At 37.2% G+C, this 19,969-nt stretch overlaps 1 protein-coding gene across 2 annotated transcripts; it reads left to right on the forward strand.

The window, feature by feature from the left end:
• The first annotated feature begins 5,780 nt into the window (after positions 1-5,780).
• On the forward strand, positions 5,781-19,582 carry mTerf3 (mitochondrial transcription termination factor 3). 2 transcript variants are annotated; one of them, XM_076181338.1, is made up of 7 exons: positions 5,781-5,922; positions 8,617-9,170; positions 9,479-9,601; positions 9,873-10,055; positions 12,836-12,959; positions 16,335-16,425; positions 19,274-19,582. In XM_076181338.1, exons 2-7 carry the CDS (start codon positions 8,626-8,628, stop codon positions 19,549-19,551), a joined length of 1,344 nt encoding a protein of 447 aa, XP_076037453.1. In that variant the 5' UTR covers positions 5,781-5,922; positions 8,617-8,625; the 3' UTR covers positions 19,552-19,582. The 2 variants fall into 2 exon arrangements, with proteins under 2 accessions (XP_076037453.1, XP_076037454.1); XM_076181339.1 differs by lacking the exon at positions 5,781-5,922 and adding an exon at positions 5,955-6,068.
• The last annotated feature ends 387 nt before the right edge of the window (positions 19,583-19,969 follow it).

Here is a 19,969-nt window from a genome sequence, read left to right on the forward strand (position 1 = left end):
TTGTAGTTGGTGTCCAGTGTTTGTTTGTAGAAAATGCTAGATACCATAGATCATGTGGCGCCATTTTTTCCGTGAAAAAGCAGCAATTAAATCCACCAGGCAAGCGTGGACGACTTGATGATGAAGATATTGTAACTGGCTTGGAGAAAGTGTGTTTATACATGGAAGAGAGTGACGACTGTCAATTTGCTTTGAAGGAATTGCTAGATGTGATGCATCAGAACCAATCCTGCAAGACAAGTGCAAGCTTTACGAAAAATTACAGGAAAAGTACGGAAGTTATGTAATCATAACCACCCTCTAAAAAAAACCGCCCATAGTATGTTTTCGCAAACCAGGAGATAAGTTGCTATGTAATTCATGGTATGATGAAAGACATTGAGGAAGAAGAGCGATTGAGGATTGTTATAACTGCAGCAGCTATTATTAAGGAGGACATCAAATCAAAGGTATACGACTCCTGCAACTATCCTTCTCCTGAAGGACTCTTTAATGATGTTGAAAACAACGTACCTGATTCCCTTCATGTTTTGTTATATGAATTAATTGAAAAAAGAGGAAAGGGAGATATTGACAACAAACACAGGGTATGCACTGCCATAGCTCATTCAGTCCTACAAACAGTGTGAAAAGGTGCTTAAATGTTCCATTGTATGTATGTCTTTCAAAGGGTTTCCTGCTCAAACTCTACTATCCAATCCGAGAAAGAAATAATGAATGAATTGGAGATTCCCTCATGTGATACAGATGGCAGTGACACTGAAGACTTTGAAGAATCTATTAATGATAACCATCATATAACGGACCATAAAACAGAAGAGGAGAAACAAAAATAGATTAGCTATGGAGATCCTGGTGATTCAGGTACGGAGAAATTAAGTGTTTTCCCATCTACTTCTATTGCAATGGAGCGTCCAAGGAAATCGTCAAGATCACACTTTTAGTGCAAGAAATTAAACATATGGCAGAGAAGAAAGATGAGATATTTGTGGATTAGGCCTCTAGGGAATACCGCATAAAAAAACGCGCCTATGTACTCTACCACATGGGTGGTGTCGAAAAAGTATCAATATTATATATTGCACTCGCCAAAAAAATGATATATCTATCAAACTATCACTTGTAGATTAAAATACAAATAATTTTGTAGAAAATGTAGAAAATTGTATAAGCTATAATAATGTACTTAAAAGTTATTTTCATCAAACTAACATTTTTCATAAAAAAAAGGTGAAAAACTGAAATTTGGCGTCCCTTTTCCAAGATGGCGGACGAAGCTCAGTGTGGATCGATAGGTGATTTAGATATGTTATTTCTAAGTTTCTAAAGAAGTCATGTGCAAACTTTCAACTTGTTGTATTTTCATTTATTTGACTAAAATATGACTAATACGACTGTCCCGAAATCCCTGGACAGTGGAAGGAGGAGAGGGATGAGAATTTTCGTACACTGGGAAATTGGCGAAGGGGGATAGCTGCAGTTGGGACCCAAAGTCCAGGAAATTCGGGACGCCAGCTGGGACCACGCACTTTCCCTTCAAGCCGAGCGTGTGAGCGTGTATTTATTTCTCAAAGATGGAAGCAAACTCATGTAAGTCACAGTCCTAGGCTAATTAAACAGAACATACTACACTGGTTTTATTATAATATTTCAAATTATTGCCACAAACAATAGCATGCAAATAATGATTAAAAGGAAATTCACACACACACGTCTCCGACTGTCACTACGGCGGTCCGGGTTCGAATCCTGCCCAGGGCTGAAACAATTTCAGTATAGCTGCGCTTCTAGTCGTTACTCCAACTCTCGTGGTGGGGAGTTGGGTGTGTGTGCGTGTAAGGTCACAGCATTACCCGTAGATCGGTCATACGAGGCCTGAGCTCTGTTACGGGAGGGAAATAGCTGTCGATCACGAGTCCAACACGTAATCCAAAAAGACCAGGGTGAACACATATATATGTATGTATATATATATATATATATATATAGGTAAATTTAGGGAGCAGGTTTTCTTGGAGACATTTTCTATTAAATAATACAGCATACTCAGCACTGGAAATCTTCTTCCTTAAACTTTCTATCCTTCTCGCTATTTTCCTTTCTGTAGGAGGAAGGGAGAACACAATATCACCAAATGGAACCATATTGATTTTGGAAATAAAAACAAATTCATTACTTACAACGTTTCGCCTATGCTTTAGGCATCTTCTGGTAATTTTAATTTTTAAATCTACAAATCATGATCATATATACAATGTATACAAAATGAACTAGGATAGGTACTTTTTGTTTAAATTCTTCTTGGCGCCCCGTGGGATGCCCCGAACAGCTCCAGGGTTCCACACATATTTAATTGTATATTAATTGCTGGTAGGAGATTCTTTATTAATACAGCTTCCAAACATTTTAATTTTCTCTTATTGGTGTTCTTTGCTAAAATCGATGTACTACTATTCAAAACTTCCCGCGAAATATTCATCTTATGAATTTTAGAAACGTGCGATTTTATTGCACCATTCTGCATATGAAAAGTAAGCCTTTGAGACAAAGTTTGAGTTGTGTGTCCAATGTACTCGTCATTGCAAAGCGCACCGTCTTTGTTGAAAGGGCATGAGTATTTGTACACAACGTAACTTTGTTTTGAAATATCTTTTTCTCCTGATAAGTTGTTTTTCATGATAAGTGATGCAGTTCTGGGGTTACGATAGTATATAACCAGTTGTAAGGAGTCCTCTTGCTTCTTGGGTTTACAATTTTTATGAATGATATTTTTAATGACTTTTTCATCTGTTTTATATGCGGATGTCATCGTACTCTGGTAGTAAATATTTATAGTACTCTTCGAATTTTCTGTATTACCAAGTACAGAATTAAATTTCTCCATTTTATTTCTAATTTCTTTGTCGATATCACACATCGAGAACCCATTGTTTGTCAATATTTGTTTGATTCTGTTCAATTCTTGGTGGAGGAGGTACCAGTTCGAACATATTTTAAAAGCTCTCGTAATGTACGCGCGTATAACGCTGATTTTATATTTTGATGGGCATTCACTTAAACCATTTAAGCATCTACCGGAGTTAGTTGGTTTCCTGTAAACACTTGTAGTAAATGCACCCTCTGCTCCGTCTACCCAAACATCTAGGAAGGGGATCTTATTACCGATACTTTCCTCCACGGTAAAATGCAGGCAAGATTTTGCTTCCATCATTTCCTTAAGTGTATCGAGCTGTTCTTTACCTTCTATGTCTACGAAAATGTCATCTATATACCTAACATACAAAAATGGAGAAATTTAATTCTGTACTTGGTAATACAGAAAATTCGAAGAGTACTATAAATATTTACTACCAGAGTACGATGACATCCGCATATAAAACAGATGAAAAAGTCATTAAAAATATCATTCATAAAAATTGTAAACCCAAGAAGCAAGAGGACTCCTTACAACTGGTTATATACTATCGTAACCCCAGAACTGCATCACTTATCATGAAAAACAACTTATCAGGAGAAAAAGATATTTCAAAACAAAGTTACGTTGTGTACAAATACTCATGCCCTTTCAACAAAGACGGTGCGCTTTGCAATGACGAGTACATTGGACACACAACTCAAACTTTGTCTCAAAGGCTTACTTTTCATATGCAGAATGGTGCAATAAAATCGCACGTTTCTAAAATTCATAAGATGAATATTTCGCGGGAAGTTTTGAATAGTAGTACATCGATTTTAGCAAAGAACACCAATAAGAGAAAATTAAAATGTTTGGAAGCTGTATTAATAAAGAATCTCCTACCAGCAATTAATATACAATTAAATATGTGTGGAACCCTGGAGCTGTTCGGGGCATCCCACGGGGCGCCAAGAAGAATTTAAACAAAAAGTACCTATCCTAGTTCATTTTGTATACATTGTATATATGATCATGATTTGTAGATTTAAAAATTAAAATTACCAGAAGATGCCTAAAGCATAGGCGAAACGTTGTAAGTAATGAATTTGTTTTTATTTCCAAAATCAATATGGTTCCATTTGGTGATATTGTGTTCTCCCTTCCTCCTACAGAAAGGAAAATAGCGAGAAGGATAGAAAGTTTAAGGAAGAAGATTTCCAGTGCTGAGTATGCTGTATTATTTAATAGAATATATATATATATATATATATACACATGTTCGGTATTTTGTAGAAGTGCACACCTACGCGATATAGCATCAGAAAACTAAGTATTAATTTTGTAAATTATAATACATTAATGTAATAATTTTTTTTTTTTTTTTGGCGGAAACTAATAATAGAAAACGTTGCGAACAAATAAACAAAGTCGCGTCGACTTCTTTGGATGCCATCTTTGTTTTTATAGATTCGAAGGTTGAAGACGACGGCGACGACCCTGATGACCTGTAGAATTTCAGGTACCACTTTACTAAATGCAGGTTAGGTTAGGTAAGGATAGACGAATTGATCATTAATTTCTTCGACCTCCGCAATCCGCATCTACCAAAATAAAGATAGCGGCATAGCGCCTCAAGGAGCCGAAGCGGCTACGTTTGTTAGTATAGCATTTGCCAACTTTTTCATTTATCGATTTCCCTCAAGAATAACGTATATTACGTTGATGTGTTATAATTAACAAAATTATTATTTAATTTTCTATTTCTATATCGCGTAGTTGAGCACTTCTTAAAATTTAACCCATTTTCCTATACTCTGTCTTTAGTTATGAACTTATGGCTAAATGTCAACAAATGCTACATAATATAATAATATAAGGTCAGAAATACAGATTCCAACAAATTGTAACACATCATTACTTGTAATCAAATCAGTTTTATATAATGTAGATTTTTTTATTGTTATCATTCTTGCTTGACAAATTTAAGTTAGTTTCAGTGATCATTTAGGTATTTGTTCAGTTGTGTACATGGACGCGATATAGCGTTAGAAAATTAAATATCAAATTTGTAAATTTTAATACATGAACGTAATATGCGATTTCTTGGCGGAAATAAAAATAAAAAATGCCTTGCTACAAGCAAATATACTAACAAACGACGTCGCTATAGCATAGGATCGGGACGCCATCTTGTTTGTCAAGTGTTGCCTGCCCGGTCCAGTTGAGGCCTGGTGTACGCCCTCGGTACTTCCGTCAGTACCTCGCGGGGTAAATATTCTTGAAGGAATGCTATGGAGCTGAAATCCATGCATTCCTTCAAACTACGAAAAACGTATTTAGTATATACCCCACAATCAGTAAGAGTGATTGAACAGGCCGCCAACGTCCGTGACGACGACGACGATCCGGATGACCTTAAATTACAGGCACCAATTTACTAAATACACGTTAGGTTAGGTTAGGTTGATTTATTATCATTTCATTTCTTCGACGTCGGCATCTATCGTAACAAACATGGCGTATCATTCGTCCGGCGCGACTTCGTTACTTACGAAATCTGTTTTACCAACTTTTTTGTTTTTTATTTCCGCCAAGAAAATTGCATATTACGTTGATACATTATAATTTACAAAATTAACAATTAATTTTCTAACGATATATCGCAACCATATACACAACTGAACATTTACCATTATTTACTCCTGTTGATATGTTATTGAAAGTAAAAATAAGTAAGATAAAATAAATTATGAGATTTATTGCAATTCCAGAGTAACAATATCTACCTAAATATAAAAAAAAAAAAAAACTGGAGGGTTATTTTGTATATTCCAGAAGAAAATAGAATAGTCACTCATGATTATTGTTTTCTATCTAAACTTAGGCACAGAGAGAAAACATGTTATTGCTTTTCATCGGGGGAAACGACATTAGACCGAACGTGCAGGTGCAGGTGCTAAAGAAGATTAAAAAAGATGGTTTCTTCAGATTCAAGGAAAATCGTCGTCTATTAAAGTGATGAAAAGGTATATGCTGGTAGCTGTTTAGTTGCTATAGTAACAGTTAAAACAATAATACTAAAAGTAGTTTTAACTTGGGTCCAATTAACAATTTCATAAAAGAATACGCAACTTTGCCTGCTATTCGGTCTCTGTGAATTTTATTGGACAAAGTGAGTTTAGTATGCAGCGTTGAGTGGCATTTTAATTTTGGTCATAATATTGAGTGCAAATTTTTACTTAAGCAATATCATGCATTATCCAATAGACACCCACTGTGACCCACATGAGTGTAGTAATAAATTATAAATTAATGATTAACATTCATTAGCAGATGATATTGGATATCTCTTGACATATGTACTACTGTATATAATGTGATGTATACGTTGTCAGCAATTATATATTTCTTATGCATCTAATACTCACAATATATACCCAGAAAATTTACTAGTAACTAATATTGAGATCAGTTACCAGCCTTCTAGGCCCACACCTCTGAGTAGTGGAGGGTTCAAAGTGATATGGATGCTTTGGGTAAGGTGTTGGTGACACCATATACATAATTGAATATTGATGCTAGTTTTTCACTGGTAGATGCATGCCTTCAGACCTTGAGTGTAGAACATTACAAAATAACATGAATCCTGCCATGCCATTGTTTCTGCCATACATTCATTCACTTCAGACATTTCCTTAGAATAAGATCTCGGTCAAATTCTAGGAACATGCAAGCATGGGTATTCAACATGACTTACATTGTCTGGTAGCTCCTGACCTAACCTAAACTAACGATTCCATAGAAAAAATGGGTCTCACTAATTGCCGAACAAACCGAACAAAACCGATAAAAGCCGAACAAACCAACAAAACCCAGACAAGGACAGTTTTTCCTCAAATGCACACTTCTATATATATATATATATATGGTTGTATTATTTGAACTATTTTCTTTAAAATGTGTGATTTCCATGTAATATGATCAAAGAGAAGTTACGTTTTTATCCTCTGCTAAATTACCGACCACAGCTACGATTCGTCCAGCCATATACATCATCATTTAATTCTTGATACAAGTAAAAGAATTATCTCTAATCATGACCGGGTATTTAAAAACGCCCCCCAAAAATGCCAAATTTCCAAAAATGCCACCCTACAAATTTTCCTGCCAAACACAGTAAAAACATGCCACAAATGCAAAATTTGGCATTAAAACGCCAATCTGGCAACCCTGATGCTCAGTGATGACCTGCACTCGCAGAACATAGATGGCAGGCTAGCGGTAAATTTGTAACCACCAATCGGTAACTTTGCAGAAGCTAAAAACATAACTTCTCTTTGGTCAAATTATATGAAAATCACACATTTTAAAGAAAAGAGTTGAAATAATTCAACTATATGCAGTCTATTACACTAATAACACAATAGAAACTTAATAGAGTGAAATTTGATCCATACCACCAATGATCATTGAGGACAGGCTGGATAAAAACGTAACTTCTCTTTGGTCATATTACATGGAAATCACACATTTTAAAGAAAATAGTTCAAATAATGCAACCATATATATATAGAAGTGTGCATTTGAGGAAAAACCATCCTTGTTTGGATTTTGTTGGTTTGTTCGGCTTTTATCGGTTTTGTTCGGTTTGTTCGGCAATTAGTGAGACCGGAAAAAATAATGGTAAAAAAAATCTTTCAAATGAAAAGAAAGAAAAGAAAAAGAAAAGTGAAAAATGCATTTGTGTGTTACTCAAACAGAACTATCTCTTCAATGCTTAGAATATGGGCTAGCCTTAGCTGGTTTAAATGAACAGATTCCCTTGGGCTGTTTGTAATGAGAGATGCAAGGAAACAGATTAAGTTATACTGTACTGATATTCTGGCTTTATGAATATCGTTGGTAATTTTGCCAAACACAAAGCATGAGGCAACATGATATGCCTGTTCCAATTGTAGTATATATAGAAGTTGTCCAGCTGTTCTCCCAGAGCTGATTCTCTCTGGTTAGTGAAGATATCAGATCCATGATAGTAGACAATTGAGTACCAGTCCATCTTAAACCTTACCTAACATAAACTTCTACTTCAGGAGAAACTTTACTTCATTCTTCAGGTCATATTTGTCTTTCTCACAACCTCTTCCATCCAGGCATGCACTTGTAGTGGGTGTGGCTCTCAGTCAATCAATGCCCCTGGTTTCTCTTGCAGAAGATATACAGCCTATAGGAAATTAGAAGCAGTCTCTAGGTGGGACCATAAGTCACTTTGGAAAAAGAAATTATGCTGTTGTTTGGAGATTGTAGTGTGAGGTATTCTGTGTCTTTTGTGTGGTGGTTGCATCTTCCATTTTTTTATTTTTTATTATTGGTTTATTATTATTATTATTATTATTTTTTTTTTTTTTCAATATTAGTTTTTTATATTAAATGCTAAAGTGTATGGATTGCTAAGCTTTGTCAAGATGCAGGGATGACCCATCGTATGTGAGGAGCCGAGATAAGAAGGAAGGAGGGGGATGGATAGGAGTGGAGTATGTGGGGATGGAATAAGTTGGAGCGAATTTTTATTCCTTGTTTTTTGGCTACCTCCCTTGTAGGGGAAAAATCCTTTGGTATATGTACGTATGTATGTATGTAAGTTTTGCTTTTGATATTTGTAATGTAGGAACACAAATTGTATTTAGTTCAAGAGCATTAATATTTCATATTTCTTCTTTCAGAGCGTCATCATGAATAACCTGTGTAAATTGATGCAATCTACATTACCAAGGTGTAGAGCTAGAAATATATTAGCATTCAAGCAATATCAGACTTTTGGCCATGGCAGTCCAATGAATAGTCATTGTGTTTGGTGTACCACGTCTACAGATTTTAAGAATATTTTCAGAAAAAATAAAACTGGGACCTCAGGAGGAAGTTACTTTCAGAATGCTTATTTGTTGAAATCATTTTCTGTTGAACACAATGATCATAACCATTTCACCAACTATGTGGACAATGATGATGCTACACAAGAACAAAAAGTTTCCACAGAATTGAACAAATTTAACAATAAATCGAAAGAAAAAAGTTTTGTAGTGAATGAAAATAGCATATCCGTAATGGAGGAACCAAATTTAAATCTTGGTCCTGAAGGGGACTGGTCATCAGAAATGGCTTGGATCATGGAGCAGGAAGATAGGAATCCTCTTGCCCCTCCTAAATTTATGGAAGATATTGATGACGTTGCACCTGAACTGAGACCAACATTCAACTTGGCAGCTTATGTTAATAAGTATATATTTGAAATTCAGAACTAAAATTCTAATTTGAATTGAGAAAATTTTCATTGTGTTAGTCATTATTAAGTATAATGCATATATTAGTCACCATTAAGTATAATGGAAGTTTCCACCTTAGGCTTGTAGTCACTAAATGATAGACATTGCATATACATGAAAGGTTTATATTGAAATATGTACAATTTATTTTATGAAGTTCATGTAATGAAATTTGCAATCATGTTTCAGAGTACGGTTTTTAAGATGAGTATTTCTTGATGAAAAAATACTGTAGTCCATTTTTCTTCATGTGATTTACCAGGTCTCCAACTCTGCAAAAATTAGTTGAACTTGGTGTTGATATCAGTACATGGGACAAGAGGCAAGGCATTAGTAGTCTCATTCTCAAACTCGAGTTTGAAAAAGATATCCAGCCATATTTGATGTATGTATAAAATTTATATTTTTTCTCGTTTATTGTACATGAAATTATGCTTGAGGTGTGTAATCACTATCAAAATAAGTGCTGTGGTAGTTTTTGAGGTGTGTAATCACTATCAAAATAAGTGCTGTGGTAGTTTTTGAGGTGTGTAATCACTATCAAAATAAGTGCTGTGGTAGTTTGGCTGTGCTTATTTGAATAATGCATTTTATTGGCTAGAAGCCATATAGATATTGTGACAACCTAGATTGATTCTTCTCCGTTTCTCCAACAGGTTTTTGATCGATGTAGGGGTTCCTGTTGAAAAACTTGGTCGCTGGTTAACAATCAATCCATTGATTTTTACACAGCCCCTAGATGACCTTGAAGTTCGATTGAACTATCTTATTTCCAAGAAATTTTCTGAGAAATCCATCAAACGTATCATTGAAAGAAATCCATATTGGCTCATGTTTAGGTGAGTATGATATTTTTATTGAAATTGTTATGAATTTAGTGTTATATTTGGGATTTTGTAGTACTTATTTTAGATTTTCAGTTGACTCCATCAGCATTTAGGTGATACCTTATACCGTATTCTACAGTGTCCCAGTTAGCCTTATCTGGACAGCAATACAATATTTCTTTCCTGAGTTATTTATGGGCCAATCCAATGGCTAGAGAGACCTGGGGCAACAGATTGATGGATCAATTGATACTATTGTTAGTTATGCCTAGACTCAACTCATCAAAGACATTTTAGGATGTAAAAATGTATATAGTATATACTGGGTAATCAATCAATTATTTGTTGCCACAAGTTTCACCAAGTGGAAAGCCTGCAGCCCCCCAGTAGATGACAGTGGTCCCAATTATTTCCCACAGATCTCTCTGGGAAGAAACTTGGGGCTGTTGTTGGTATTGTATCAGTGTGGGGCTTTTTCTGTGTCACTGGCTCAAAGTGTTAGGAAGAGGAGAGCAGTTGCCAGTTTCCTATGTGTGAAAAATTAAAGAAATGCAATTGAAATTAATAGAGAGGGATCTTAGATCCAGTCCTGAGACTGAGTGTCAGCCTCTCAGGGGTGCATCTCCTAATGAAGGTGAAGGGGTTGATGGATTCTGATAATGGATAGCTTCTTTGTCCATTTTGCAAGACCACCATATGCAGGTACTCATCTTCGGTCCCTGTATATTAGAACTAGAAGCATAAGAGTGGTACAAGAAGAAAAGAGAAGCAAAATGTGAGGTGAAGGAGGCAAACAGGAAGGTAGATGTAAAATGGGGTAGGATTTTGACAGAATGATTAAAATAGAATAAAAAATGGAAAGAAGTGAAGAAAGTGAAGGGGGTGAGTTATTAAAGAGGAAAAGGTAAAGGGTGCAGATGGGCAAATGTTAAAGGAAGTGAAGACAGAAAGGGGAAATTAATAGAGTATTTCAAAGAATTGCTGAATATGGAGTTTAGAGAGAGATTGGTTGTGACAGTGAAAGGAGCTTGGAAATGACAGGGTTATAGGAAAAAAATGAGGTACATTGACAGTGATGAAAGCTGGTAAGGCACCTGGGTTTGATGTATGCCGTATGGAGTATCTGACAAAGGGAGGAATGGCTATAGTGGATTAGCTAGTGAAATTGGTTAATGAGGACTAAAGGAATTATTTTATAGTTCTGCTTTACAAAGGAAAAGGAAACAGACTTGATGGTAGTAGTTTTAGAGGGATTAGATTGTTGAGTATAGTTGGAGAGGCATATAGGAGGGTGTTAATTGAGAGGATTAGGAGAGGAACAATGTGGTTTTAAGTTGTGGTAAGGTAGATATGTGAGAAGTTTTAGACAAAAGCTAAAAGTGTTTTTTATGGACTTAGAGAAGGCTTTTGATAAGGTCAACTGGAAGACATTGTGGGAGGTGTTGCAGATATATGGGATAGGGGTAAAGCTGATAATTTTACTAATGTGTCTGTCTGGTGACAGGTTTTCTTTTTTCAACACTGCCAAATATTTCTCCTTGCTTTTGTAATGGATTCACTTTCCAAAGAATATTTTAAAGATGGTTTGTCTGAACTGTAGCTTATTTCTAATACTTTATGTTGTTTGGTGACAGTTATTGCTCTTTTTTTTTTTTTTTTTGTACTGGTTTGTGTTGGCGAGTGTAGTACATGTGAAGTGAGAACAAGAGTGGCATTTAATATGTGTGTGTGCATAGGCCATGAGATGGTTTGGACACAGAAAGAGTGAGTGAAGAAAGATTAGCAAAAGAGGTGTGGAAGGCAGAGGTGGAAAGAGTGAACATGAGGGGGTGACCAAGGATGAGATGGATGGATGGGGTAAAAGGGGCATTGGGAAAGAGGGGAATGTCTGTTGAGGAAAAAAAGGAGTAGACAGAAGATAGGGGTGAATGGAGAGTAGTTGTGTATGGATGATGCTTTGATGCATGGAAGGAGTGGATGGGGGATGGGGGGTGAGGGAGTAAGTGTGGATGATAAAGTGATGCAGCCCGAAGGGATTTCTCTCTGTTTTCTTTTTTTCTGCATGAGGGGATGGATGGGGGGGGTTTCACTGATTAAATGAAGTGGCCTTGCTATGGATGTGCTGTGTCTTGCTACACTGCTTCTGACCCAGGGCAGTGGGTGAGATGCAGGGATGACCCGTCATTCAGGAGGAGCCAAGATAAGAGGGTGGGAGAAAGGTGAATGGGAGTGGAGTATGTGGGGATGGAATGGGTGGGAGTGGTATTTATGCCTTTGTTATCTGGCTACCTCCCTTGTAAGGGGGAAATAGCCATTGGTATATGGTATGGTGTGCATAGGTTATTGGTTTTGTGTATGTAGGGTATGTATATGGTCCTGAGTTGGATTCTGTGTCTCCTGCTAATAAGAGGAGGTGTGGGAGGGCAAGCACAGGCTTAATCTGGAGACCAGGAACCAGCCCTTGTGGGCTACACCTCCTTGTGGAGATAGAAAGGTTGTGCTGGATTGAGTTCCAGCTTGGATCATGGGTTGATTGAAGGTCACTGGCAGTCTGTTAAGCATTTGACCATCCTCCATCCATTTTTGGTCCTGCAGGGCAACTACAGGCGGGTCCAGCACTCCAGCTCTGGCCAAGTCAAATCAGACACACATTTCATACACATAAATACCTCGCCTACATCAACATATTTTTAAAATCCTTAGTCTTATATATATATATATATATATATATATATATATATATATATATATATATATATATATAATTTTTTTCATCATTCCTTTTTTTACAGCACTGTCAGGATAGACACCAGGCTTGGTTTCTTTCAGGAGACATTTTCTTTGTCTCCTGATGAGTTAAGGCAGTTGGCAACAAAGGAATCCAAACTCATTACTTACAATTTATATCATGTTAAGGTAAATATGATTATGAAAGTTCAGATTCTTATTTATTTGTTTTATTTGTTTTATTTACTTATTTTATTGTCATTATTTATAAGTTTTTTTATTCTATACATATGTTTGTGTTGTGCTTAGATTTGACCTACTCCTTATAAAGGGAATCAATCATGCAATCCATTACCCCATATATATATATATGCAAAGGGGGACGGAGAGGGGGGGTCGCTGATTAAATGAAGCGGCCTCGCTGTGGATGGGGGGGTCGCCGATTAAATGAAGCGGCCTCGCTGTGGATGTACTGTGTCTTGCGACACTGCTTCTGACCCAGGGCGGTGGGCAGGGTGCAGGGATGACCCGTCATCCAGGAGGTGCTCAGATGAGAGGAAGGGTGGGAGGGGTGTGGAGTGTATTTAGGGATGAAATGGGTGGGAGTGTTTTTATGCCTTTCCCTTTTTGGCTACCTCCCTTGGAAGGGGGAAAAAGCCTTGGTATATGTATGTATATATATATATATATATATGTGTGTGTGTGCGTTTGTGTATGTGTGTGTATGTATGTATGTATACCCCATCTTGGGTATTGGCCGCTTGTTATTGTGGTGTTCTAAGCTGCTCAGTAGCATCTATTGTGGTGGAAGATATGAACTTGAATTTAGTGAATATCATTTAGGAATTGGCAGAGAAAGTAGGAAGTACAAAAAGTATTAAAACAAATGACCTAATTAAAAGAAGAAGGATCATGCAGATTAAAAGTAGGAAAGACGAAAGAGAAAGAGTAGAACTAAACAAGCTTATCAACAAAGGCAAAGATCAGAGAAAAGAAAGAGTCTGGGATCCGTGTTGAAGGGTAGAAGCATAAACACCAGACTCAAAGTGGGAGGTTTAATACCCAATGTTTCGGTCCTAGTCCTAGGACCGTCTTCAGGGGTGTAATGAGGTAGAATGATCAAAGAGCTTCTTATATTGGCCATAGTTGGAACTGGGAGAGGAATTCTGTGCTGCCAAAGCTACCCTGGCTCCCCCTCCTCCTCCAGTTCCTATGACAACCAGACAACTGGTTACAACCTTGCATAGACAATTGCATACAACAGATGTCACATTCTCAGTTTACAAAGAATAAATACAATGAAATAAAGTAAATAAAATACGCACATACTACAAATATAAAGATACAAATCATGGCAGAGATACCAAACAACTGGTCACAATCATGTACAGACAACTGTTCACAATAGTCTTCACAAAAACTCTTAAATTCACAAAGAAATGAAATAAGATAAATACAAAACAAATAGAAAATAAGTACAAAAATACACATACAATAACAGAAAGAAACAAAACCTGCCACATTCACATACAAAAGCAACTCAACCTTCTATATACAAAGGCATGTGCTTTATGTTCATCCACATTGACAGTTGATCACAACCTTGCACAGAGAACTGATTACCGTTGTTTCTATTCATATTACATAAATCTGAAGTGAAAAAAAATATTGGAATACACATACATACATACATACATATACCAAGGCTTTTTCCCCCTTCCAAGGGAGGTAGCCAAAAAGGGAAAGGCATAAAAACACTCCCACCCATTTCATCCCTAAATACACTCCACACCCCTCCCACCCTTCCTCTCATCTGAGCACCTCCTGGATGACGGGTCATCCCTGCACCCTGCCCACCGCCCTGGGTCAGAAGCAGTGTCGCAAGACACAGTACATCCACAGCGAGGCCGCTTCATTTAATCGGCGACCCCCCCCCCTCCGTCCCCCTTTGCATATAAGGCGAGGACGGGGAGAAATCCCTTCGGGCTGCGTCAAAATTTACTCACACATACTACCCCACCCCCCCACTTCCCCGCCCATTCCTCCTCATGCAGTCACAACATCATCCATATACAACCATTCTCCACTCACCTCTGTCTTCCGTCCTCTCCCTTCCTTCCTCAACAGACATTCCCCTCTTCCCCAAAGCCCCCTTCACCCCATCCATCCACCTCATCCTAGGACGTCCCCTCATGTTCACTCCCTCCACATCTGCCTTCCATACCTCTTTTACTAGTCTTTCTTCACTCATTCTTTCCATGTGTCCAAACCATCCTAATATTCTTTCATCAACCCTATCTCCCAAATCCTTTTTCACCCCTGTTCTCCTCCTCACCTCCTCATTTCTCACTCTATCCAGCCTAGTAACCCCCACCATACTTCTCAGACACCTCATCTCAAACACATTCAAACTCCTTCTCTCTTCTTCTCTTATGTTCCACGTTTCTGCCCCATACAGTGCTGTTGGCACAATCACTCCTTCATACAGTCTCCTCTTCGCATCCATTCCCAAATGTCTATTCCTCATTACACTCTTTAAACCACACTTACATGAAAAGGAAATAAATCTAGTTACATTCATACACACTGTAAACTCAACCTTATAAACACAGGTTTGTGATCTTAGTTCACTTAGTGTTCTCTCACTCAAGTTATTAGTACTGATTACACTTTATGTTGTCATATATATATATATATATATATATATATATATATATATATATATATATATATATATATATATATATATATATATATATATATATATATGAGAATGAAGGTGGAGGAAGTATCTGAGGAATAGTAATTTTAATGCTTGATGTTTTGACCCTAGGGTCTTGATCACAAAGCTGACTCTAAGGGTTGAAATGTCAAGCATTAAAATTCCCCTGCTATTTCTCGTATACTTCCTGCACCTTCATTCTCGTTTGTCAATATCTTCTTTGTTCAATATATATATATATATATATATATATATATATATATATATATATATATATATATATATATATATATATATATATATATTGCACTATAGTATATATGTATATACTATAGTAAAGGAAGCTGTATATTACAGTGAGTATCACTTTTTAGGATTATAACAGCAATTAGAGTGAATTCTCTAACACATGGCAGTGTATTTTCCCCATGTCACACAGAAATGTCACAGGTGACACAGGTAAGACAGGGTGGGTAATGGTTTTATAATCCTAAAAGGTGATACTCATTGGACTACACAGCTTCCTTAACTCTATAGAGAATAAAAAAAAAAGTAGCACATAGATGGGAAATAAGAGAGAGAGAGAGAGAGGCATGTAATAAGGTTGATTTGGGCAGAATGGTTCACAATGTATGCCACACCCTGAAAAGACTCCTTGGAGTACACAGACTATAGGTGAATACATTTGGTATACATACATATATATACCAAAAATCCTTTCCCCTTTGAGGGTGTTAGCTGAGTGAATGCACATGTGTATATTTATGTTGTGATATGTGAAAAAATATATATTTACCTATTGCTTTTTTATGAAAAACTCATTTCTTATATCTGTTTTGCAGAATGTAAATTTCTCTGTATTGGAGGAGATGGGCTTTACGGATAATGAGATGAAAAGGCTTCTTTTAAAAATACCCAAGTTATGGTTGAGTCGTAAGTACCAGTACATAAGTTTGTTAGAAAAGCCCACTGCCAAACATTTAATATTTAATTAGTCTTGGATTACAGAGCTTAGATATTTCTCTTAGTATCTTGTTATTCAAAAATCATAATTTCTCTTCAACTCTGGTGTATGCCTTGCATACACCACATCTTGTAAGGGAGAGCGACTGGAGGAAGTGGATATTTTTAGATACTTGGGTGCAAATGTGGCAGGAAAAGGTGGAGTGAAAGTGAAGGTAGAATGTAGATTGAGAGAAGCGAGTAAATGCCTTGGTGGATTAAAGAGTGTAATGAGGAATAGACATTTGGGAATGGATGCTAAGAGGAGACTGTATGAAGGAGTGATTGTGCCAACAGCACTGTATGGGGCAGAAACATGGAACATAAGAGAAGAAGAGAGAAGGAGTTTGAATGTGTTTGAGATGAGGTGTCTGAGAAGTATGATTGGGGTTACTAGGCTAGATAGAGTGAGAAATGAGGAGGTGAGGAGGAGAACAAGGGTGGAAAAGGAGCTGGGAGATAGGGTTGATGAAAGAATATTAGGATGGTTTGGACACATGGAAAGAATGAGTGAAGAAAGACTAGTAAAAGAGGTGTGGAAGGCAGATGTGGAGGGAGTGAACATGAGGGGACGTCCTAGGATGAGGTGGATGGATGGGGTGAAGGGGGCTTTGGGGAAGAGGGGAATGTCTGTTGAGGAAGGACGGGAGAGGACAGAAGACAGGGTGAATGGAGAATGGTTGTATATGGGTGATGTTGTGATTGCATGAGGTGGAATGGGCGGGGGGATGGGGGTGAGGTAGTATGTGTGAGCAAAATTTGACGCAGCCCGAAGGGATTTCTCCCCGTCCTCTCATTTTATGCAATGGGGGGACGGAGAGGGGGGGGTCGCCGATTTAATGAAGCGGCCTTGCTGTGGATGTGGTGTCTTGCGACACTGCTTCTGACCCAGGGCAGTGGACAAGGTGCAGGGATGACCCGTCATTCAGGAGGTGCTAAGATAAGAGGGAGGGTGGAGGGGTGTGGAGTGTATTTAGGGATGGAATAGGTGGAAATGATTTTATGCCTTTCCCTCTTTGGCTACCCCCCCTTGTAAGGTGGAAAAAGGCTTGGTATATGAGGAAAGAGGAAAGGTTGGTAACAGCACAAATTAAAACAGAAATACCTACATCACCATCTAACATGGATTCAGGGAAGGCCTCTCCACCAGCACACTGCTCAAAAACAACACATAACAGACACTGGAAGGATTCAATAAAAAGTCCCACCAGAAAGAACAATTATGATAGCCATAGGTATAAATAAGTCCTTCAAGACAGACCACCAAACTCAGTACTCCACCAGCAGCCCACAGATATAAGCCCTACAGAAAGATTCCTCCCATTCATGGAAAGTGAAAATCAGTAAGAAAATAAGCATACTAAAACCTATTGTAACAGGCTTCGGACAACAGAAGGGAACTTATTAGTCTTCAAACATTTAATAAAAAAAACCCACCCCCATCTGTGCTTCTACAGCATGGATCCCAACAATCTGGAAAACATAGACACCTTAAAGACTATACAAAATAAAGTATTACAAGTAATATCAGGATGCAACAAAACTACTCCAGTAGAACACCTGCAAACAAAAACTAGAATCCTCCCCATAGAATATCATATGAAAATGATAGGTATCAGTACCAATAATAGATACTTACATGTTGTGGTCCTTCAAGAGAGACATCAGAGCTGCCCATTTTCTAAACCTGTCAAACTCCCTGATCTCCATCAGGAGGCACAGCACAGAGGGCCAGGCATTCAGTCTCTGGATTGGGACCAAGATCTCTTTTTATCAACTTAAACTCTATTTCTTGATTTTTCACACATGGAGAGGTAGCAACCAGCAACTGCTCTCTTCTCCCTACCACTTTGAGCCATTGAAATAGTAACAGTCCCACATTGATCCAAGAGATCTGATTAAAGATGGGAGGGCTTTAAGAGGTCATGGAAGTAAATCAAGAAAGATCACATGTCAAAATGATGTGAAGAAATATAGTTTTCCATATAGGTGTATAAATATGTGGAATGGCTTAGAAGGTGATATAGCCCAAGCTCAAATAATCCATGAGTTCAAATGTAAATATGATAATTGGAAATCAAAGATATAGATTAAGTTGAACCTGTACATGAATTTAAGTTTAGGTATAGAAAATTAGAGAATAGGAGATGGGACCCAGCAAGTGTTGCTCCTTTATATACATATATATATATATATATATATATATATATATATATATATATATATATATATATATATATATATATATACATATATATATATATATATATATTTGTGTTTATATATATATATATATATATATATATATATACCAAGGCTTTTTCCCCCTTACAAGGGAGGTAGCCAAAAAGGAAAAGGCATAAAATCATTCCCACCCATTCCATCCCTGAATACACTCCACACCCCTCCACCCTCCCTCTTATCTTAGCACCTCCAAGAGTTGACACCTTGACGTGGTGGGTAGGCTTGAGAATCTTAATGACTACAAAAGCTATGTCGATAGAGAGAAAATCTCTGCAGGGTCACCCATATCAAGCAGGTTTTGTAAGAAAGATCAGACAAAGAGCAGCTCACACACACACAGTTACAGGACCCACTGCTAACTGGCACGTCCCTGATGCAAACAGGGAAAGAAATAAGAAATTGAAATATTACATGAGAATAGGTTTTTGTGTTCCTTGAATTAATGTTATTATTAATATTATAAAGAAAAATAATGTTGCATTTATATGACTCCCAAGTAATTTTTGATAGAATGCATAAAATCCTGTTATTTCAGATGGTGTTTCTTTAATGAGAAGGTTTGACTTTCTCCACAACAAAATGGGCATAACTCATGATCAACTTTCCCAATACCCACAAGTGTTGCGCACAAGGGATATGAGGTTGAAGCAGCGCCATGGATTCTTGATGCACTTGGGACGCAGTCAGTATGATCCAACTAAAGTAGGCTATGTTTCTATGCATGCTCTGATATCAGGAACTGATGTTGAATTTTGTAAAGATGTAGCAAAATGTTCTGTTCATGAGTACAATGAATATTTGCTGACACTTTAGCTGTAATGTTTTCAATTAATAAAGATTTTTTTACAAGGATTTTTTTTCTATAACTCCTTACACAATTACTACACAAGTACTCCTTGATTTACAATGGGGCATGGTATCAAGAAACCCAATGTAAGTCTAAAAAATTTAAAGTTGTGAATGGGGTGGCAGTAGCACAGATCAAGGTAGGAGTAGCATGGATGGGGTGGCAGCTATGCTGCAAATACAACAGGCAATACAGCAATCATCATAAATGAGCCTACTCTTTCTTAAACACACATATTTAGCAAAATAATTTATACACAACAGTGTATTTACCTAGTTGTATTTTACGGGAAGGGGAGCTATGCTCGTGGGGTCCCGTCTTCATATCTCATTTTATCTAAACTATTTTTAAATTCATGTATTGTTTTTGCACACACCACTTTCT

The sequence above is a fragment of the Oratosquilla oratoria genome, unplaced genomic scaffold (assembly GCF_046742065.1).
Source record: "Oratosquilla oratoria isolate Oo_2021 unplaced genomic scaffold, ASM4674206v1 SCAFFOLD232, whole genome shotgun sequence".
Lineage (NCBI taxonomy): Eukaryota > Metazoa > Arthropoda > Malacostraca > Stomatopoda > Squillidae > Oratosquilla > Oratosquilla oratoria.

Excerpts from the sequence above, each read along its gene's own strand:
- mTerf3 (XM_076181338.1), top strand. The coding sequence starts at position 8,626 with ATGAATAACCTGTGTAAATTGATGCAATCTACATTACCAAGGTGTAGA. Across the intron at positions 12,960-16,334 it reads ACAATTTATATCATGTTAAG|AATGTAAATTTCTCTGTATT; the intron begins GTAAATATGATT and ends TCTGTTTTGCAG. Across the intron at positions 16,426-19,273 it reads ACCCAAGTTATGGTTGAGTC|ATGGTGTTTCTTTAATGAGA; the intron begins GTAAGTACCAGT and ends CTGTTATTTCAG.